At 57.1% G+C, this 22766-nt stretch overlaps 1 protein-coding gene across 2 annotated transcripts in view; it reads right to left on the reverse strand.

Annotated features, from left to right (window-relative positions):
• Positions 1-6032: 6032 nt before the first annotated feature.
• Positions 6033-22766, reverse strand: part of COL26A1 (collagen type XXVI alpha 1 chain) — a 175085-nt gene continuing 158351 nt past the window's right edge. For both annotated transcript variants that reach the window (XM_075528516.1, XM_075528515.1), the window contains exons 5-13: positions 21278-21434; positions 16207-16305; positions 15467-15619; positions 13398-13481; positions 11601-11653; positions 9137-9172; positions 8515-8559; positions 7070-7154; positions 6033-6326 (exon numbers count right to left, since the gene is read on the reverse strand). In XM_075528516.1, coding sequence (XP_075384631.1) covers positions 6166-6326; positions 7070-7154; positions 8515-8559; positions 9137-9172; positions 11601-11653; positions 13398-13481; positions 15467-15619; positions 16207-16305; positions 21278-21434 — 873 coding nt within the window. In that variant the 3' untranslated portion in view covers positions 6033-6165. The remainder of the gene's footprint in view (positions 6327-7069; positions 7155-8514; positions 8560-9136; positions 9173-11600; positions 11654-13397; positions 13482-15466; positions 15620-16206; positions 16306-21277; positions 21435-22766) is intronic.

Raw genomic sequence — 22766 nt, forward strand, 5'->3', positions numbered from 1 at the left:
CTAACTGTCCCCCATTAACTCACTGCGTGGCCCGTGCAGGTGGCCCCAGAGTGGGAGGCCTCTCCAATCGCCAGAGCTCACGCTGCACTGAGCTGAGTTCCAGGCGCGCTGCCCAGTAGAGGCAGAGGCAGACTGAGGACAAGGAAGCAAGCCAGGGCCCTGGAAGGCAGGGCGGGTCAGCTCCATGGCCTGTCAGCTGAGGCTCTGAGCGCCTGCTTAACCATCTTGAGTCTTGCATGGAGACTGAGCTGAGAAGAGCAGGTTGGGGCTTCCACACCCGCTATCAGACCCTCATGTTGTAGGATGTGAGGGGTCCAGCCTCTTTCCTGGGACTGCAGGGTTCCGACGGGGTGATGGACCTGGGAGTTTTGCAAGAAGCTTGGGGCTGTCTTCTTGGGGCTCTTGGTGCCGGATGTGCCAGGCCCTTCTTGGCCTGCTTTCTGACGTCTTCTGAGGGCACGGTGTCCCCGAGGGCAAAGAGGAACACTGCCCAGATGCCTCGGGCTGGAGCTGAGGTTCCAGATGTGGGGAACCAGGATGTTGAACCCAGGCTCTGAGCCGGGACAGAGGGCCACAGCCCATTCATGAGCCAGGGCAAGGTACAGGCAAGGTCTACCTCTCAGAAAGAGCATCCTCCAGCCACAGTGGAAAGCCCAGGAAGACCAGAGAGCCTGCCATGCCTGCCTGTCCCTGACAGCTCAGCTCCTGCCCCTCCCCAGCATCTGGGCCCCCAGGATCTGGCACCCCCCAACTGACAGTCTCTCTTAGGGTTCCATTCTGGTCAGCTTCACTCAGGGCAGAGAAATGGGGTTGTCAGATGGCAGTACCGGAGGATGTACCCTTCTGCTTAGGGCCTGTTTTGGGGCTTCACCCAGTGGTGCATCATGGTTAAGTGCTGGGCTGATAACTGCCAAGGTCAACAGTTCGAAACCACCAGTGGCTCCTCAGGAGAAAGATGGGGCTTTCTACTCCCGTCAACAGTGACAGTGTCGGGAATTCACAGGGGTAGCCCTGCTTTGTCCTGGAGGTGGTGTTGACTCGATGGCAGTGAGTTTATTTGGTTTTCACTCACTCGATGGAGTGGGGTTCAGTCAGGTGTGGGGACTGAAAGGAGCTGAAAATGAGGCTTACAGAAAAAGGGGGATCCCATGCTTGGCTTCCCAGCCCTTTGGGGGGCGTCCCCACACCCCTACGCTTCTCCTCCTACCCTGCATGTGTGCTCTGGTCCAGGGGTTTCACTAATGAGCCACCTTCCTTCACCCTCCAAGCCTTTGCCAATGCCGTGCCCATCCTGGTAGGGCCATTCCTATGGAGACAGCTCCACTGGCCCTGAGTTGCTCCCAGTGACTGTCACTGAGTGACCTTGTGAAGTACTCGGTCCAGGTCCCACCCGGAGGATGGCATCCATGCCTCCATCTCACACACACTGACCCTCACTCTGTCCCAGGCCCTGGGCTGGGAAGACAGGACCCAACCCTGCCCTTAAGGAGCTCAGCGGGTGTTAAGAGGGGCCAAAGATGCTATAGCAGACCAGCTTGGACGGTCTCAGCTCGGGATGGGGGTGGGGGGGTGCTCATTGGGAAGGACTGAGGAGTATCAGCTCTACAAGGCCCTGAGCCCAGGACACCCCCCCCCGCCCCCGCCCCAGCCAGGCATGCCTGGAGCCCAGAGGAACAAACAAGGCTGACTACAGCCCAGTCAGTCCCTCACTTCTGTTCCAGAATCCAGGCAGCACATCCCAAATTGGCTTCGTGCTGAGACTCTGGGGACAATCTCCCTTGAGATCTGAGGTTCCCTGGCCCCCAAGATCTCCCAAGGGGCCAGAACAGTGCTGCTGGCATTTGGCTGCAAATGTCCCCCTGGGCCCAAAGGGGGCCTGCTTGATGCCCGTGTTTCTCTGAGCTGAGGGCAAGAACAGGCTCTGCGTCTGGAATGAGACAAGCTGGGAGCAGGCAGGCCCTCCTGGCCTAACCCCGCATGGTGCCTTGATCCCGGCATCGGCTACATCCCTCCCGGCTCTGCCCCTGATCTGGCACCCCTGGCTTCCCCATGGTGACTTGAGCCTCAGGCTTAACACTGTGGTCCCTGGTGTCCCCTCTGTCTAGAACCTTCCCCACAGAGGGCTCACAGTATTTATTCTGTCCAGCCACAGTATTCAACCAAACCACCTTCCCAAGGAAGCCTTCCCCACCACCCTGCTGAAGACCCAACCGCCAGGCCCCCAGCCCCTTAGCTTTCCGAGACACCCATCCATTCTGTTGTTGCTGTTGTTACTAAGTGCCATGGGGTCGGTTCTAGCCCGTAGGGACGCCGTGCACAACAGAATGAAACACTGGCCAGTCCTGCACTGTCCTCTCCGTGGCCCCTCTGCCCCAGCCCGTGGATGCGACCACTGTGCCCACCCATCTCATTGAGGGTCTTCTTTTTCATTGCCCCTCCACTTCACCAAGCACGATGACCTTCCTCAGGGAACGGCATGTCTGGCAATGTGTCCAATGTAGGTCAGACCAAGTCTGGCCATCCCTGCCTTATTAGGAGCACTCTGGCTGACCTTCTTTCAAGACAGATGTGTTGGTCTTTTGGGCAGTTCATGGTACTTTCCATATGGTTGACCAGCCACATTGTGCCTTTTAAATATATATGTGGAAGGGCCTCTGGGGGTGCTGTTGGTTAAGCATCTGGCTGCTAACCATTCACACCCACCAGAAAGACAGGGCAATCTGTCCCCATCAAGATTTCCAGTCTTAGCAGTGGGTTCATATATATATATATATATATATATATAGATAGATAGATAGATAGATAGATAGATAGATAGATAGATACAGATATGGGTATGGATATAGGTATATATGGGTATGGATATAGATATAGATATGGATGATATATAGAGATATGGATGTATAGATACAGACATAGAGGGCCTAGTTTCACTTCTCCTACTGGACTCATTAGCTCCATGGGCAGGGACTCTTGCCTCCTTTGGTCCCTGGGGGTCCCCAGAGTCTAGGGCAGGGTCTGGATCAATGCAGGGGCTTAATGAAGATTTGCTTAATAAGCCAAAGCATGAAAGACAGATATAACTCCTCTCTGGGAAAAGTATTAAGAGGGGCTAGGACCAATCCCCAAGTAGAATACAGACACAGATGCCCAGCTGTCCCTGCCAGGGTAACAGGCAACCCCACCCCCCACCCCACCACACATACCCTGAGTCCCTCCCCACCCCCCCATCTCTGAGTGAGTTGTTCTTTTTTTTAAACCAAGTCAGGTTTTTAATCGCCTCCCGTGTATGTAAAGGCTGGTCACTGACTTGGGAAACTGCAGAGGAGTGGACGTGTTCGGTTCTTGGTGTTAAGTCCAGCCAGAAGGCTCCTTAGCAGGGAGGCTGGTGAGACGTCCTCCTGCATCCTTCGGACAAGTCATCAGGAGGGGCCGGTCCCTGGGGAAGGACTTGAGGCTTGGTAAAGTGGAGGGACAGGGCAAAAGAGGAAGGCTCTCGCCCAAATGGACTGACGCAGGGGCTGCCACACTGGGTCCTGGTGCGGCTGAGGACAGGGCACAGGGCCAGCGTTGTACGCAGGTCACTCAGAGTGGGAGTGGACCCCACAGCGCTGACCCCAGCGAAGGGGCCGAGCAGCCCCACGCTTTGACGGCTCTGATCTTTAGAGAGCAACTCTAAAGTAAGCCTTTATCAGCAGCACCTCTGGGTGGGTTTGATCCCCCCACCTTCCTGTTAACTATCTGAGCCGCTGTGGTGGCCAGGAGTTGGAATCCAGTCCTCTGCAACTGCCCACATCACCTACCCACCGGCTGCGTGTGGTTCTGGTCTGTGGCTGGGTGCTGGGCACACTCAAAAAAACCCAAAACGACCTCACTGCCATCGAGGCGATGCCACTCACAGAGACCCTATCGGGCAGGGTAGAAGTGCCCCTGTGAGTTTCTGAGACGGTCACTCTTTATGGGAGTAGAAAGCCCTGTCCTTCTCCCTCAGAGTGGCTGGTGGTTTTGAACTGCTGACCTTGAGAATCACTGCCTGACTTGTAACAAGTAGACCACCCAGGCTCCTGCCTGGGCACACAGTAGACGTCTAACACACATAAACAACAGTCTCAGAGTGAGTCGGGAGTTCCCTGGAACCCCTCAGGTTACCAACTCTAGCACCAGGGAGGAGGAATGTCCCTGACACCAGGCCTGAGGTGTCTCTCCCTTTCCATTCCTCCAGCGCAGGGGCTCCAAGAGTTGGGGACCGCCCCCCCCCGCCCCCGCAGACATGGTCCTGCTGGGTTGGACTTCACAAACTTCCCTTACTTTCCTGTCACCTCCCTCTCTTGGACCCTGCTCCCCAGGTCGTGGGGAGTCACCTTGGTTCCTGGTTGTGGGTCCGGGTGCCCAGAGCCTCCAGAGGTTCAGGGGGACCCATCACAGCCCACAGCACATGCACACACGTCACCACTGACACCTGACACCAGAGCCCCCGTGGGGAGAGCACCTTTATTGTGTGTGACCCGCTGCGACGCCCCGGTGTGGACACAGCCTGCCTGGGGGTGGGGCAGCCAAGCCGGGCGGGACCAGCCCACAGACTCTCGCCCCAGGCGCTGGGAGACGAGTCTCCCCTGCTGGGCAGGGGCACTAGCACCTTTGAGTTTGCTGCCATCGTGGGGTCCCTGGTCCTGGCCAAAGAGAGAGGAGCCCCGGGAATGGCCCTGAGCGGAGAACATGGTGGTAGGAGTCTATCGGGATGTGCGGAGTGGGATGCACGGAGTGGGGTGCGTGGAGGCTGCACAGGCCCATTCCTTTCCAGAAGGGCCTGGGATGCTACTGCCGTCCTGTCTGGGTTGCCCTGGGGACGTTGTACACACTGCCGATTTCCCAGTCCTGGTGGCGTAGCGGTTCAACCACTGGGCCGCGAGCCTCAAGCTCAACAGTTTGAAATCACTGTCTACTTGGGAGGAGCAAAAATGGGGCTTTCTACTCCTGTGAAGATTTACCGTCTCAGAAACTCACAGGGGTGGTTCTACCCTGCCCTATGGGGTCACTGTGAGTGACCATCGCCTAGACAGAAGTGAATTTGCTAGTTTGGTTTTGGGGTGGGGCCTGTAGGCTCCCTCCAGGACATGGCTGTTCAGGGTGCACTTCCCACCAAGTCCTCCTTCACCCATGGTGGCACTGTGGTTGACCAGTTGAGCTGCACACTGCATGGTCAGCAGTTCAAAACCGCCAGCTAGCTGCATGTTGGGAGCAAGATGAGGCTTTCTACTCCTGTAGGGAGTGTGGGAGTAGAAAGCCTTGGAAACCCACAGGGGCAGGTCTGCCTTGTCCTGCAGGGTCATGATGGCAGTGGGTTTGGTTTGGAGAGCTGGGAGGGGCCTGCCGGGGCCTGGCTGTAGCTTAGGAGAGCAGTCAGTGGGACAGAGAGGTGACCATGGTGATGCCAACCTGGTGGCCTTGGGCCCACAATGCTGCTCTTGCACAGTTCCAGAGCCCACAGGGGGGTGACTTAGGGTCCCTCTGGCCCCAGAGTTCTGACTGGCCAGGCTGTCCCCAGCCCAAGGAACAGACTTTGGGGAAAGGGGCTGAGGAGGGGACCCCGAGGCCCTGTGGCCCAGGGGGTGCTGTCCTTCCTGCTGGCCAGAGGGGAGTGCTGACCTCCCTCCCTGTCTGAGTCAAGGGAGGGGGCAGGCAGGATAGAGTGAATACCAGAGTAGAGAGGCCTGGGTTCAAATCCTGACTTAGCCGGGGCAGGTTATTTCTACTCTGGGTTTCTTACCTGTGTGAAATGGGCTAGTAACCTGACCCCCTAAGGATTAAATGAGACCGTGTCGGTAAAGATCCTTGTACAGGGCCCCAGGCATAGCCAGGGCTTGATAAATGAGGAGTAATAATGAGGATTCTCAAGTCCACCTCGCAGTCCACCCAGACCCCATCTCCAGCAGGGGGTGGGGGAGGCAGGAACAAAGGGAGGGTCTGCTGAGGTTGCTGACCCTATCCAGATGGGAGGTGCCATCTGTCCCCAAGGCTCCCAGGCCCCAGAAGTCAGTGTCCCTCACCACCGTTCATGCCCAGAGCCCAGTCCGCCCCACTCAAAACTTCATCCAGAGGCAGTAGAGGCAGAGGCTCTAGGGCCGGGACTCTGGTGGGGTGGGCTTGTCCTGGAGAGCGCGGCTCTTATTTCTTCCCGCTGGCATGGCCAGCCTTCTTCTGCCCAGGGGCTGGGCCGAGCAGGGCAGCAAGGGCACCATCAGCTGGGGGGCCACCTCGCTTCATCTTGAGGTTGGCTCTTAGGGTGGTATCCTGGCCGGAACCCCCCTCCGGGGAAGCCAAGGGGTCTGGAAGAAAAGCAGAGGAGGGGCGTGGCACCAGGACCTTAGGAACCTTTGGAAGACCCTTTGCTTCCAGACCCTGGCCACAGAGGGCCACCGAGAGAGGCCCTGTGCCTGCATAGGCCACACAGACCCTTATTAATTCACCCATTCATCCATCCATCCACTCATCCATGCTTTCATCCATTCATCCATTCAGTTATCCATTTACCCACTCATTTATCCATCCATTCATCCATCCACTCATTAACTCCTCCATCCACTCATCCACCCACACATTCATTCATCCCCTCAATCATCCATTCACCCATTCATCCATCTATTCATTCACGCAACATCCATCCACTCATGCACCCAGTCATCCATCAGTTCATTCATCAATTCATCCATTCATTCACTCATCTACCCATTCATTCACCCATCCATCCACTCATTCACTCATCCAGTTATCCATTCACCCATCCACCCACCTATCATCCATTCATTCACTTACCTATCTACTCATCTACCCATGAATCCATCCACCCATTAACCCATCCAATCAAATCATCCATCCATTCATCCATCCATCCATTCATCCATCCATCCATTCATCTATACTAGCCATTCATTCATCCTTCCGTTCAACAAAGTACAATCTGGAGAAGGTGCCAGTCACCACCCCCAACAAATGGCAAAGGGTAACAGGAGCGGGGGTGGGGGGGAGAAGTGACAGGGTAGGCTCACTTGTCCCCAGCGTTTACACTCACCATGAATCCCAATCATGTGCTCCAGGATGAGCACTCTCTCTGCCAGGATCTTCAGGGCCTCCCGCAGCTGCTGCACCCCCTCGCCCTGGCAGGTGGGAGATGGGCCAGGTCAGGGTCAGCTTCAGGGAGGGAGTGGGGTTATTCTGCTACCCTCTCTACCTGCCACCTCCTTTCACCCGGCACCATCCTTCCTCCCTATAAGCAGCCGTCACTTATTGTACATCTACTGTGTGCCAGGCCCTGGGAGTACTGGCTTCGAAGGCTGCCAGCAGCCAAGGAGCTTGAAGTGTAGAGAGACTAACCAGCAGCCCAGAGGACACGCAGCCGGCAAGCGGCTGACCTGGGCTTCAAGCTCAGCCTGTTGGCTTTGAGCCTGGCTGGGGTTCTCCTTCCATGGTGCTAGGCTACTCTCCTTGCAAACCTTCCCAGAAGACACTGTGACGGGTGTGCTTAGAGCATCACCCATGCTAACAGGACCCCACAGGTGTCGCTTCCTCCGGCTACCTAATTCACACCCATCCATTCACCCATTCGCTCACCCAGGCCCAGGCCCAGAGGGGGCCCAGGGCAGTCTGAGTGCGGCCACTCCAGAGGAGACCGCGTGAGAGTGAGGCAAGGGGTTGGGATAGGGGAGATGTCCCTGGTCTTGAGCAGGGAGGTACGGTGACAAGACTCCGTTTAGGGTGTCCAGTCTGTGCACGCACAGGAGACCCTGGCCCTAAGAGCTGGGCCAGGATGCTGATTAATTGAGAAGACAGGTCATTCTCAAAGTGGTGGGGAAGGAACAAGACCCCAGTCCCAGACCAGCCCACCTGGCTCCCCTGGACGGCAAAGACATGCCAGACCTATCAGCCCCAATGAATATATCTAAAACCTGAACAAACCAAACCCAGAAAGCACCCTGCTGAGATGGCTCCTGCCCATCCCGGAGGGACAGGAGGTATGGCCGCCCTAACCCTTGGAACTTGGAAAGAGGGTCTTTGAAGATGGCACCAGTGAACCCGAGGTCTCGGTGGGTCCGAATTCAGAAGGAGTGTGTCCTTATCAAGAGGAGAGGCAGAGAGAGACAGTTGGGAGCCGGCTTGGCCTCCGAGCCCCCAGACGGAATTCATGTAATTAAAGGCCTGACCTCAGGCCCTCAGCCCTTAGAACTGAGTGAGTATCTGTTTTATAATCCACCCGGGGGCATAGTGGGCAGCACATCAGGCTGCTAACCGCAAGGTCGGCAGTTCAAGTCCATCAGCCCTCTCTTCAGGATAAAGATGAGGCTTTCGACCCCTGCAAAGAGTTAGTGTCTCAGAAAACCCAAAGAGGCAGTTCTATCCTGTCCTGGGGGTCGCTCTGGGTTGGAGCAGGCCCCCCAGCAGTGAGCTTAGTTTGGAGTTTTAGATACTATGTGGGGGCTGCGTAGACCCCTCTTCTGGGGAAGGAGGCAGCAGTCTTACCTCTGTGACCTTCTCTCCTTCTTCTCCCTTCATGCCAGGCTCTCCCTAGGAAACAAGGCCACGGGTCAACGGCCCATACAGGGTGGGGGGCCACCTCTCTCTCCTCTTCAGTGTCACGGGCAGACCTGCCCGGTGCCTGCCGTGGCTGTGGTCTGTGAGCAGGCCAAAGACTTAGGGGCTGACCCTCATGAGAGGAAGTCCGCCCTTGCCAGTGTGGCTGTGTGACTTTGGCCAAAGTCCTTGACCTTGCTGAGCCTTAGGTGCCAAGAACCCAGAGTCACAAAGGACACCTACCCGAGAGGCTGAGGTCACACCTGGTGTTGCCCCAGGGACGAGGCTCTCTTCTAAGAGACCCTAAGACGCTCCTCTGTGTCTCCTATGTCCTCCTGCCCATAAGAGTCTGTGTCAGCCCTTCCTGACACAGCCTAGTGAGGTTCCCTTCCTAAGGCCCCCTCCCCAGTTTGAGCAGCTTGGATTGTGCTCCAGTTGTCACACTCGATCCCCCTGCCACATCTTGACGGGGCTGTAGAGGCCAAGCTTGAGAGAGCCTACCCCTTGGGCAAAGGTGTCCAGGACAGGCTCCCCCACCCTGATGCACCCAGCTGCAAAGACCCATACTTACAGACGGCTCCGCTGTGCCCCGCTCTCCGGCCAGGTCCTGCAAGAAACCAGACACATCCTGTCAGGCCCTGCCCACCCTCGCCCGAGTCCTTAGACCCCTCTTCGCAGAGCACCAGGGTCTGAAGGTGGGCTGGGAGGAGGATGGTGTGGAGGGTGGGGGCCGGAGGGTCTGGATCACTCCCCATGGGCTGGCCTTGTCTGCTCTTCCGCAAAGTGGGGCAGCACCAAGCTCAGCGCTCACGCGTGCTGCTGTGATGGTTAGGCCCCATCTAACCAGTTCTGGCCCATAGCGACCTTCTGTGCAATAAAGCGAAGCACTGCCCAGTCCTGTGGCGCCGTCCTCCCAATGGTGCCTAGCCTGAGCCTGCGGCTGCAGCCAGAGTGTCCGTCTGTCTGGTGGAGGGCCTTCAAGCAGTTTGAAACCACCAGCCGCTCCGTGAGAGAAAGATGGGGCTTTCGACTCCCATAGAGAGGTCCAGTCTCAGAAGCCTCCAGGCGCAGTGCTGCCCTGCCCTGGAGGGTCGCTGGATGTCGGAAAGGACTTGATTGATGGCAGGGAGAGCCTAGGGCCCTGAGATGAGGAGCAGTGTCGATGGAAATCCTGAGGGTCCACTCAATGCCACCCCTAGAGGGTGCCAGCGCCCACGCCTGACTGCACCACATCTCCGGAGTGGTGCATTCCGCTGTCTTCTGACATATCTACTCGGCTCACCACCCCTCCTGTCCGCCTGTAGAACTCCCGCCCCTCCACCCGCCCTCCGGTCTCAGCTGATGGCTCCAGGAGCCTCCAAGTGCTCAGGGTGAACCCCTGGGAGTTCCCCGAGTCTGTCCCCTTGCTGCAATGTCATCTCATCGTCACTTCCAAAAGACGGCCCTCCACGTGGCCACTCCCACCACCCCCACCTGACCCTGACCCGTGCCCACCTCCCTCCCAGGACCTCATCCGACTCAGGTCCCTCCCCCTCAGAGGGACCCCTTCCAGGTGTGACTCCATGCCCTGAGACCAATACACCCAAGTCCACTTTGACATAACTCATACCAGGGGCCCCTCTCCTCCCAGCCCCCAGCCGGCCCCAGGCCTCTCACGGCTTCCTTCCTTCAATCTAAAATGTTCTGTCTCAAGGGCTTGGCAGGGCTGCTGTTCCTCCTCGCTCCTCAGGTCTTGGGTCGGCTCCGCCCAGCTGTTGCCCTGTCACACAGCCTCTTTCTCACTGACCAGTCATTGCTCTGGCCCGGCTGGCACTGACTCAAGGCTGGTCCTTCCTCATCGTCTCCCTCACTGCTCTCTGTAGTAGTGTCGCCCCCTGTGATAGAGAGGTTTACTGTGCCAACCTGGCCAATAGGAACATGTGGGATTAATCAGGTTGCAATTTGATTGGAGGTCAAAGAGATAAATGGCTCTGCAAGGCCCGCCCCTGTTTCTCTTGCTCTCTGGTGATCGGACAAGTGTGCAGCTGCTTTAGCTAGTTTGTTGCCTCAACCTGTGAGCTACACCAACTGTGGGACAGCTAACCTGTGGCTCATGTTGCTAGAACTTGAGGCTCCGTCAAGACCTGCTTCGCCACGCTGCTGGTGCGTACATTGCTTGAGCTTGAGGCTGGTGATCCTGTCATCTTGCTTGAGTTCGATATCCCATCCGGGCCTGCTTCCCTAAGCTCTCGAACTACTGACTGTTGGTGACCTGCCCCGCTGTTTGCTGCCGGTGGGCAGACTCTGCCTGCATTGCCCGAGGGTAGACTCAGCTGTCTGCTTCCTTGATCTTGGACCCAGCAGCCCTTGTGAGTTGAAGGACTTCCAGTATATTGACTATTCCACAGAAGTGAATTGAACTGAGCCCTCTGTACTGCTGTGTGGACCAATTAGCTGTTATATTCCTTCTTGCTGTATAAATCAATCAATCTATCTATCTATCTATCTATCTATCTATCTATCTATCTATCTATCTATCTATCTATCTATCTATCTTCCTAAGTGTCCCGAGACACTTAGAGAACCCTGCCTAGCACGCGCGCACACACACACACACACACACACACACACACACACACACACACACCCCACTCCTATTCCTTGCAGGGCACAGAGGGCAGGGGTGGGTCCTTGCTCACATGTCCTCTGCACTGGCTGCTCTGGTGTGGCCACCAGCGGCCATGCCAGGTCCTCTTCGCTCCCTGTAACAGCCCACTCTCTGGGTCTCAGGTCACCCATTCATGGAATGGGCATGACGCTAACCACCTGGCACAGACAGGGTGGGCAGCGGGAGGTAGGGGGTGCTGCTGAGCAGGAATCTGCACTCAGGCCAGGTGGGCTGCCCACCGGTCCCTCCTTCCTGACACACCGAGTGACGGCGGTCCCACCGGTCCCTCCTTCCTGACACACCGAGTGACAGCAGTTTGGCTTCACTTCTCTCAGGGAGACAGTGCCCTCCCGACCCTCATCCCTTATGGCCAGAAAGAGGAACGTACCTGGGATCCAGGAGCACCTGGGGGTCCTGGGGGGCCATGTGGGCCTGGGGGACCTGTGGGCAGACCACAGGTGGTCAGTCAGGGCTAGAGATGCCCACGGTCCCGCCCTTGGCCCCAGCACTTCCCCTGGGTCTGTCTTTGGTGGGGGAGTAGGAAGGGTCTACAACCCCCAGGCGGTGCCTCTACCCACTGACCCCCCCCACCCCCAACCAAACCGCTCCCTGGGCATCCCTGTGACCCAGACCCCTAGATCCCAACCTACTCCCCAGCCCCCACCCCGGGCCTCACCCATATGCCATCCACAGCTCAATACCAGAGACGGTGTCAGCCTGGACTTGCCCCTCCCACCCTGACCAGTGAGTTCCCTGCCAAATTCCCCACATCTGGTCTGCCTCACCTCAGAACCTCAGAGCTGGCTCCTCAGAGGCCATCCACCTAGCCTGGGTCACAAAAGTAGCTTCCTGCTGGTCACGCAGAGTCAGCTCTGAGCCAGCCTGCTGACCCCCACTCCACCACTGGGGCTCCCGAGACCCTCCAGCTCCCCAGGGGCCCTCTGCCTCTGTGCTTTCCAGCGCTGTTCCTTCCTCCTGGTGTGCCCTTCCATTGACACCCGGCCCACCCTCAAGTCCTTTCCTACAATCTTAGGCCGAGTCCCACCTCCTCCAAGAAGCCTGCCAGCACCTATGCCACCAGCCACCGCCCGCACCCTGTGGGAGTGCAGTCTGCCCTCTCCCCCACCAACACCCCACCTGACCAGGACAGGCAGGCTCTGTCCTCAGGGCTGCAGCCTGCCAGGGTGGCGCCCCCGTGGCTGCCCAAATGCTTCCACCAGGCACTGCCCTCCTCTGTAGACCCTGAGTGTGAGAGCCCTGGCTGAGGGGGACCCAGGGGCCTGCAAGGTCAAGCACAAGTGGGTGGGGGCATGATCTGACTCAATCTCAAGAAGCTACCATCAGTGAGCTGGGAGGCTGAGGCAAAGCTTCTAGAAGGCCCCAGAGGGCTCCTGCTTCCCCGCTTCGGAGTGTCCATTCAAACCGACCCGTTCCCTCCCGCGGCAGCCAGGCTCCAAGTCCCCAGGGGGGCAGACGTCTCTGGATTTGCACCCCTTGACACCAGCCAGAGACACCCTCTCGCTCCAGGAGGTCGTGGGAGCTGGGAGCTGCAGCCAGCGTGCACGGTGCTCACTCAGGACCTGTCTCTCACCAGAAACGGAAGACGTGTGTGGCGGAGATGCAAACTAGGGGCCGGGCACTGCAGCCCGACATCCTGCCAGCCTGCTCCCAGCCTGGGGCTCTTTCTCTCACTGCAAGGACACTGTCGGGCACATGGTCCACACAGCTGGCAGGGCGGTGGGGCCAAAGCAGCAGTCAACCAGCCCCTACCTTCTCCCTCCCCACCAGAGGCTCCCAGGAGGACAAGAGTCAGCCTCTGCAGGGGAGTAGGTTCACCCACTTAGGCCTTTGGTCTTGACCTTGCTGGCTGGGGCCTCCTTGCTGGCCACTGGGCTTCTCAGAGGTCCCTGATGCTGACCTCATGCCTCTGTCTGGGCCTGCGCCCTGTGCCCTCAGGGCGGCCCCACTCTAGCCCAAACAAGGACAGCCCAGGGCCCCTTTGTATGGGAACAGGCCTGAGAACACTGGGGCCCCTGGTCCACCCCAACCCCTCCCCCATGGAGAGCCCATGGAGAATCTGAAGCGGTGGGGCGGACTGCAGCCCAAGCACCCTGCCAGGTGCCCCCTCCTGCCTCAGCCACCTCAAGGCCCACCCAGGCCAGCTGGGATGCTCCCTCTTCCTTACCTGGTGGCCCAGGGGGACCCCGGGGCCCCGGGACGCCCGCCAGCACCGTGTCCACCACGGCAGAGGCCAGTTGTGAGTCGCCGTCTGTGGGGAGAGCAAAGGGACATGTGGGGTAGCCAGGCCCCCAAGTGGGAAGCCACCTATGACCCTGCTGGCTAGCAGACACCTTCGCTTCCACCTCCCACTGCCAGAGGGCAGAGGGCAGGCACAGACCCCACTGTTGGGCACTCGGGGCTGGCCTCGATCCCTGCTCTTCACTCACAGCACTAAGAGTGACCCCTCCTCCACTCCACCCTCCAAGCCCATCCTGATGCCTCCTCCAGGAAGCCCACCCTGCCCACCTCTGGGCTACCCCCACCACAGTGGTCACACAGAGGGGTCTCCCCTGATCTGGGAGCCTCATGCAACCTTCCTCGGTGTCGCCCTGAGGGCTGGACTCAGAGCAGCTGGAGCCCAGAAAATGCCTGGGGAGGGGTGGCTCCTGCTTGGTCCCACCCACCGAAACTGACCCAGGGCCACCTGCTCCTGGCCCATGCCCATCCCTGCCTCTGTGCCAGGAGTACCTTGCCCTGGACATCCACAGGTGGACCACCACCATCCTGGGACCCCCTGCTCACAAATCTCCCAGCCCTGGAGCACCACACCCCCACCAGAGGCCCACATCTGCCTTGCAAGGCTGCCAGGGGCACAGCCCCCACAAACTGCCCGTGCTGGGCACCTCCAGCTTCCCAAATGCTCCCACTGGGCAATGCCCTCCTCTGTAGACCCTGAGTGTGAGGGCCGTGGCTAAGGGCAACCCAGGGGCCTGCAGGGCCAAGCACAAGCTATCCCACCTTCTGGTGGCCCCAGGGAGGGACATTAACCCTGAGGCCAGTGTCATCTCTTCCCTCTCCCCAGGGGCTTGGAGACCATTGTGCCCATGGTACCGGTGAGGAAACACTCCAGACGGTTCAGGAGAGCCAGGAGGGCAGCCCAAGGCCCCCCAGGCCACTCTAGCGAGACCCTCCTGTGGGGCCACTGACTGGGGGCTATGCCCTGAGGCTCCCAGAACAACTCCATCAGGGAGGGTGCAGTGCCCAGAGAGACAGAAGCCCCCAGAGGATTATGGGGCTGTGACAGCCGAGGAAGGGGCTCTGGGCCTGGCTGACCCTCTCAGAGGGCTGGCTGGAGCTGTGGACCAACACCCCCAATCTCCGAGGGCAGAGCAAGTTGCTATGGGTGAGGGGCCTGTAAGCCAGGCTTGCCCCCCCAAATCCCTGCTCCCCAACAACTAAGACGCTGCCGGGCCTGCATCCTGCAGTTTCCTGCTGCACCCAGCTCGCTGGGTTTTCAAGCACCCTATACCCACTGCTACCTTCAAAGCGCACGTCTTGTGAGTGGTGTGGGCCCCCCTCAATGGGCCCACCCCCCAGCAAGCAGCTTCACTGAGGCCTGCAGGCCCAGTGCCTACACACCCAACCCCTCCATGCCTGGGCATGCCTAAGCACCCCCTCACCGATCCTCTGGTCTCAGAATTGAAAGTCAATTCCGGCACCTCACATGCTTCCAGATCCTGCCATCCCTGGATGCCACCCTCTCCCCTGTCCTCAGTCTCATGGTCCTGTCCCTGTGCAGGCAGGTCCCCTTGTGCCCACCAGGGAGGCCCAGAAGGCAGGGCCAGCGTTGGGCTCACTGCTGTACCCCAGTGGCAGTCACTGTGACTGGACACACATGTGGCACCCAGCAAACACCGGCTGGCAGATCAAGGCTCTGTGTGCTTTGTCACAGGTGGTGACAGGGTACAGGCCATTGAGCAGAGACCTCTAGGGGTCAGGACTCGGTACAGAGCACTGAGGTGGGGACAGGCCACCTGGAGGCCACGAGTACAAGGGTCTAGCACTGCCCATCGCCAAGATCCACCCAGGATGAACTTCACTCTGAAATCTATCCCCTTCTCCCCAAATGAGGTCCACTTCCCTGCACTTTGGGGGTACAGAGCCAAGCCCTTGGGAGACAGCAACAGGGTCCTGCCCTTCTACCCCTCCCCTACCACCCCACCCCCACATATAACGAGCTCCACGGGCACTCACCTTCCTTGTCCGCGGTCGGCTGCAGGGAGTAGAGGACACCTTGGGGACCACTGGGGGAGGGGCCCGGGCTCCCTGCTGGGCCAGGAGGGCCCGGGGGGCCGGGGCGCCCCATCTCTCCAGGAAGCCCTCGGGGCCCTGGTGGCCCCAGGAATCCTGCATTTGGGAGAAGGTGTCACTGTGAGGAGCTGGGCCTGGCGTGAGGTAGGCAGGGAACAGGCTGAGGGGAGGGGGTTGGCCAGGCCACCCAGCTGGTTAGTGACAGCCTCCTGACCGAAGTCTCAGGGCCATGTCCACTGAGGTGACTTCCCCTTTCCTGCCCAGTGCAGGGGAGTGGGGTGGGAGGGGAGGGAAGCAGAAGGCTGGTGGGTGTCACTCTGCCCTCTCAGACACCCAGCTGGCCTCTGAGTTGGGGAGCTAGCCTGCACCTGCTGGGCACCTTCTTGCCTGGTGTCCCTCTTCCACAGGCCCAAGGGAGGGAGAGAGGCCTGAGGAAGCCTGAGGAGGCAGCTCCCTGGGGTCTGGCAGGCTGCCTCCCCAGGGCCTCGTCCCTGCCGGGTCCCACTAGAGGGTGAGTTCGGCTTATAGCTTGGGTGGCAGCGGAGGTGGAGGCTGGGAGGGGTGAGAACAGCCTCCTGGAGGCCAGCTACTCACCAGCAAGGTCAGGGGGCCTGTGGGGTGCCTCCCTGGCTCCAGTGGCAAAGACAGGCCAGCTGGCCCCCATCAAGGGGTGTTGTCCTCACCTGGAGGTCCCGTGGGGCCCTTCTCTCCCGTCTGTCCCGGGTCACCTTTGGAGCCAGGGGGGCCTGCAGGCCCTGGTGGTCCCATCTGCCCTGGGGGCCCTGGCAGGGGAGTGAGGAAAGGTCCAAGCTGGGTCGGGCTGCTCACTTGTCCCCGGAGATCCAGGTCTGCCCGCCTGAGTGGGAGGTCGCCAGGAATCCCACCCACTTGGGTCCTCCTAACCCCACCCACACAGGTAAAGGCAGCGCCGTCAGCGCCTGGTGTCAGACATCGAGGTTTATAACCACGTTAATACCCAGTTATGGCCAAGTGCCTGGCTGAGAGGCAGATTGTGGGTAGTTTGAACATCCACCGACCCACCCCACCCCACCCCACCCCTGCTGTCCCACTTGTTTTTGTAAAGATAAGACCAACACCTGGTGGGGGCCCGTAGGCTTGAAAGGAACCAGCATGTCACGAAAGACCCCCAAGCCCACTCCCCTTGAACCCTTTTGGGGCCACTCAGCCCAGTGTTGAGATCTCAGGGGTAAGGAATCTGGAGGGGGGTATTTTAAACTAAAATTTTTTTTCCCTGCTAAGCCCTTCCTGTTTGCCCTCCCCCCATCCCACGCTGGCCCCACGCTTGTCATCCCTGGCCTCCTCATAGTCAACAGTCTTGTCCACCGGCATATAAGCCCTGTTTCTTCTTGGTGTTTCCTTATACAGAGTGAGTAGGAAATCGCTCTCTTTGTAAGACTGACTGGGTTGGGGAAGCATCCTGCTCTCCAGCTGTGTTCGTGCCCTGCGGTGTTGAAGAGAGTTGTCCTGGTTGTTTCCCATTGATGCGGAAAATGTCGTTGTGCAACTGTGTCAGAGCCTGTGTACCCATTCCTCTACAGCTGGGTTAGGCGGTTGCTTCTGCTCCGGTGGAAACTGCTGCAGGGAGCTTAGGTGTGCATCTGTCTGTTTGTATCTTACTCTTAATTTCTTTTGGGTCTGTGGCAGTGATGTCGTCTCCTGTCAACTTGAGCGAAGGGGTGGAGTCTAGCCTGTCAATCAGGTCATAGCCAGTGAGACCTCTCCTGAGGATTCTGGGAACTCCTATCTTCCTCCCTGGAGGCGGGACACACACTCTCTGCCTTCTCTTTCCTGCTGTTGAGACATTCAGAGAGCTGGAGGAGACACGTGGAGCCCCCTGCCAGCGCTGAGATGCTTCCACTGCCACTGGATCCACAAGACTTCCCACCCACCGGCCTGTGATCTTCCTGCATTCGGCATCATTGCATGCGCTGTGTGAGTCTGAAGAGGGATTTATAGACTAGTATCAGGCATATGGGCTAATATCGGACTTATGGACTTGATCTGGACTGGGATGTTTTCTTAATATGCAATTGCTCTTTGATATAAAGTTCTCTCTTACACATGTGAGTGTCTATGAATGTCTTTCTCTAGTCTACCCAGACAGGGTCTCTGCCCAGTAAAGAGGTAGCTGGGTCATAAGGTACTTGGAGTTGCATCTGTTTAGAGACATGCCATAAGATTTCCACAGCGCCTGTACAATCATCAGATGGACGGAGCACCACTGCTCTCTCCACGGATCAGAATCCCCTCGCTGGCACAGGGAAGCACAGCAAAGCCCAGGAGGGACTTCTGTATCCATTTGACAGGCAGGGAAACTGGGGCTTAGGCAAGGTCACAGGAAGCAGATGAGCCACACACCCTCGTTCACCATTCCCACTGTCAGACTCTGGCTGTAGGGCTGCCTGGCAAGCAGCCCCCCACCCCACCGTGGTCTCCTTGGAAGCCTCAGGGCCTGGGCACCCTGGGGCTCCTACGGACACAGGCTCTGGAGGCTCCAGGCCCCAAGGGTGGGTGAGGGTGGAGATGGAGTTCTGTGACTGGGGCAGTTGTGTGGCCAGCTCCCTCGGGATCGCCCGTACAGGATGTCCAGAGGAATCATTTTTTCAGAACTGATGGAGCTGACTGGCACCTTCCAGCTCGGACAGTGAGACTCTGGGGTTGGAGGGGAGTCCAGGCTGCTGGTACCGGAGACCCCCAACCACTCTCAGGGATTCCAGGGGCAGCCATGCTCCCTCTCATTTTCCCCCTTGTAGGGTCAGCAGGAGAGAGGGCAGCGACACTGGGACTGCATGGAGGGACTCAAACAGCGATGCCAGTAAGGCTGGCGCGGGACCGGGCAGCACTTAGCACTGTGGCACAGGAGGTTGCTTGTGTCAGGATTGAGCCACTGGGCTGCTCACGACAAGGTCAGCAGTTCAAACCTATCAGCTGCTCCCGGGGAGAAAGATGAGACTGTCTCCTCCTGTCAAGATTTACAGGCTTGAAAACCCTGGAGAGCAAGCAGTTACATGCTATGCTGATTTATTTATTTTTAACAATGGGGTTTGTTCGCCATCTGGTGGCCACCTTTTGGAATGACACCTTCAGTGATCAAATTCATGGCCTTAGAGTCGATGCAGACCCACAGCGACTCCATGGGGATAATTCTTTAAGGGAGTAGAAAGCCTCCTCTTTCTCTTGTGGGGTGGCTGGTGGTTTCAAACTGCTGACCTTGTGGTTAGCAGTTGAACTCATAGCCCAACACACCACCAGGTAGAGAGATTTGTAGAGCGTCGATCAGCCCTGTAGTCGACACAAACCTCGACTCATGGTGCAGAGCCTTATAGAGAGTCTTTCTTCTTTCTGAATTTAACGTTTTTACTGTGAATTCGGTGAAGGGTTACAAAGCAGACCATCCGTTTACGTCAACAATGTATATACATGTTGCGCAGCCATGCCAAGTATCTGCACTTATTCCCTGTTTCTGATTCCTTTCCTGACCCTCTCTGCTACAGCGAATGCTGCCTTTCCCCAGTTCCAAGTCTCACCCAGGACACTCTCCCAATGTCCATCCCACCCTCACCACGATGCGCTAGGGCCTGGCCCCCGCACCAACCACTCAGAACAGAACCTGGGTTTCCACCCTGAGTTGAACCAAACTCACTCATTCTAGATAAGCAGCTAGCAGGGAATCCCCTGATACCTGCCATCGTCCCTGGTCTCATTACGGTTTGATTGAAATTCTAAGCATTCTGCAGGGCACTATCAAAAGGAACAATGTGCATTTGATGAACATCCCAGAACAGAAAGAAGAAAGATTAACTACAGAGAAAATAGTTGAAGACGTAGTGAAGGAGAATTTCCCTAATATTAAGACAGAACAGAAAATCACTAGACAAGCAGCCCAGAGAACTCCAAAACAGAATTAGCTCCTAAAGAAAATCACCAGGATACATCATAACCAAACTTTCTAACACTGAAGAAAGGGAAAGAATTCTGCGAGCAACCCAAGAAATAATAATCAACTATAAAGGTCGACCAATTAGGGTCCGTTCAGATCCTTCTATGAAGCCATGTGGTCAAGAAGGCAATAATTTGAGATAGTCCAAAGTTTGAAAGAAGGGGGAAATAAAACTGCCCAGCATGAATCCTATTATCCAGCAAAATGGTCCTCCAAATATGAAGGAGAAATAAAATCATTTTTAGATAAGGAAAAATTAAAACAACTTGTTAAAACAAGACCAGCCTTACCAAAAAATAGTAAAGGGAGTTCTTTGGGAAGAGAATCAACAACAACAACAACAGACAGCAAGTTAAAATTATAATCCAAGACATTGTTATCGAGAAAGCAGCCTACGTCGGTAACAGCCAACGTGAAACAGACCGATCCCAGTCAGAAGGAAGAACCACAGGTAACGCTTTAGAAATGAAGGCAAGAAAAACAGCAACAGAGGGAGCTGAGCAGGCAACAAAGAATCAAACAGAGACGATATCAAGTCAATCGAGAAAGACAACAACCTGCCTTAAATTTGGAAGAAAACAACCAAAAACGCACACATGCCAATGAAAGAGTTAAAATCTCAACGAAACCAAAAAGAGAACAACGGAAACATCCTAGTAAAGAGTAACATAAACACCAAAAAAGCAAAGAAAGTATTGACAAGAACATTCACTACAATTGTATTACTATCCTGCAAGCCCAGAGGGAAGAGGGCAGACCAACGAGCAAGAGGAACAGAGAGAGAAGGCTCTTATTTCTGATTTCAGGAGACAGAGGTGGTCCACCGGCAATCACAGCTCAGTGGAGAGTCACCAGGAGGTGGAGAGGGCTGTGGACTTGAGCTTCTCATTGATGGGGGTGGCTGGGGGTCCAGGTGCAGATACTGCAGGGCAGGGAGGGCAGTGAGGACGTAGCTGGACTCTCAGCCAGTCGAGGCTGGCCGGGACTGAGGCAGACCTGCAGCACTTGGGCCAGGTCTGCTAGGGTCCTGAGACTTAGCTGCGGCCAATTGGTTCCCTGTGGGCCGCCAGCCTGGTTGGCCAGATCCTCAGGTTTTGTAAATGAAATCGGACCATCCTGATTTGTGTGTGCCGTCCCCACGCTGTAAATATCTGCCCATTAAAAAAAAAATGAAAAGGATGATGGCAACATATGTACAAATGTACTTGATGGATGGATGTATCGATGGATGTAGGGATTGTGATAAGAGTTGTAAGAGCCCCCCAAAAATGATTTTAAAAAGAAAAAAACAGGACAACAGAAAAGTGGGTGGAAGGAGACATCGGACAGTGTAAGATATGACAAAATAATAATTTATAAATTATCAAGGGTTCATGAGGGAGGGGGGAGCGTGGAAGGAGGGGGAAATACCAAGGGCTCAAGCAGAAAGCAAATGTTTTGGGAATGATGATGGCAACAAATGTACAAATGTGCTTGATACAATGGGTGGATGGATGGACTGTGATAGGAGTTTTATGAGCCCCAATAAAATGCTAAAACAACAACAAATAAAAATAAATAAATATCTGCTAAAAAAATTGAGAAGGATGTTGGCAACGTATGTACAAATGTGCGTGACACATGGATGTGTGGATTGTGATAAGAGCTGTTTGAGCCCCTAGTAAAATGATTTCTTTTAAGCCACGTGTGCTGAACCACCACACTCCCCACCCCAGAGTGCTGTGTGGTCCTCAGGGCCACGCGCCCCAGGTCTACTGCAACCACCCGAGCCCTCCTCGGCAGGCGTCTCTCACCAGCTGGGCCCGTGGGCCTTTTCCTTCGGGGTCCCGGGTGGGCCAGAGGGATGGCGTCAGGGAGGAAGTCCTCGTTCCATGGGGGCCGGGTGCTCTGGGGGGCCGGCAGGTCATTGTCTGGGCCTGAGGGCAGCTCTGTGGCCTCCAGCAGGAGAACCTGGACCAGGGCGAGAGCAGAGGGTCAGCCTTGGGCAGACCACGCCAGGGTGACACGGGTTCAGGGATCGCATAGACCAAGAGGGCCGCATGGATAGAGAAGGCCACACATGTGCAATGACATGGCCCTCGTGAGGCCTGCAGCTGCCCGACCCTGGGTGTGCCCAGTCATGCTCTTCAGTGGGACACAGCTCCCTTTGCTGGAATGTTCCCGCCCGTCCCCTGCTTCTTCCCATTTCAGGAAAGCCCTCCAGGCCCTGCCAGACCCTGCTGAGCTTCCTGCAGCACCTTTTCCTCGGCAGCTCCTGTCACTGACCGACGGGTGCAGTCACACACCGCCCCCCCCCCCCCCGCTGTCACTGGAAGAGGCTGTGCATGCTGATGCTGGTCCCTACACTGCCCTGCATGTTGTACACATTCTGTGCTCAGGGAGCACGTGTAGATGGATGGATGTGTGTGTGTGCGTGTGTGTGCGCGCGCGCAGATAGGTGGATGGATAAATGGGGAGATGGAGATGGAGAAAGATGGATGGGTGGCTGGATAGATGGGTGGATGGATATGTGGGTGGGTAGGAGGATGGATGGTGAGATGGCTGGATGAGTGGGTAGTTAGATGAGTGGATATATGGATAAGTTGGTAAATGGATAGATGGGTGAATGGGGGAGGCTGGGGTGGATGGATAGATGGGGGGAGGGAAGATGGGGGGATGGATGGGTGGGAGATGGCGGATGGGCACAAATGGGTCCGTCATTATGCATGGCTCTTAACAGAAGCTTCAGGAAAACCAAGAGGGGCTGTGGTCTCCCCGGACCAGCCTGAAAGGAAGCCCTCTTCTCTCCCCTTGAGGAGGGCAGGGGCCAAAGCCTGCTGGGACCCAGACCACCGACCACCATGGTCAGCTCCAAGCCAGCCTTCACAGGCCCCAGTCCATGCTCTCCCCACAGAGGCCAGTAGGGTGCGCTGTGCACCAGGGTCTGGTCCCAGGCTGAGCGCCCAGAACTGGCTAGCCCCGCCAGGGTAGAGGGTGCTGGGCACCCTGGGAAGACTAGACAGAGACTCCATCCTAGTGCCCTGATCTGCCCAGTGGGAAGGGCAACTATTCCTCTGTGCTCGCTCCGTGGCACAGGTAGAGGTCTGGGGCTGAGGCAGACTGGGGTTGGGCAGAGGCACTGTGACGGGGCCCAGACCACTGGCTGCCAGTTTCATGGGCACGCATGCATGTCCAAAGCCCTGCACCACCCCACCCCACCCCACCCCCATTCTGAGCGAAGGGCCTGCCCTCAGTAGTCTCTGATCCCAGGCCCTGAATCAGCCTCCATCTGCCGCCTTCGCC

The sequence above is a fragment of the Tenrec ecaudatus genome, chromosome 12 (genome assembly GCF_050624435.1).
Source record: "Tenrec ecaudatus isolate mTenEca1 chromosome 12, mTenEca1.hap1, whole genome shotgun sequence".
Taxonomy (NCBI): domain Eukaryota; kingdom Metazoa; phylum Chordata; class Mammalia; order Afrosoricida; family Tenrecidae; genus Tenrec; species Tenrec ecaudatus.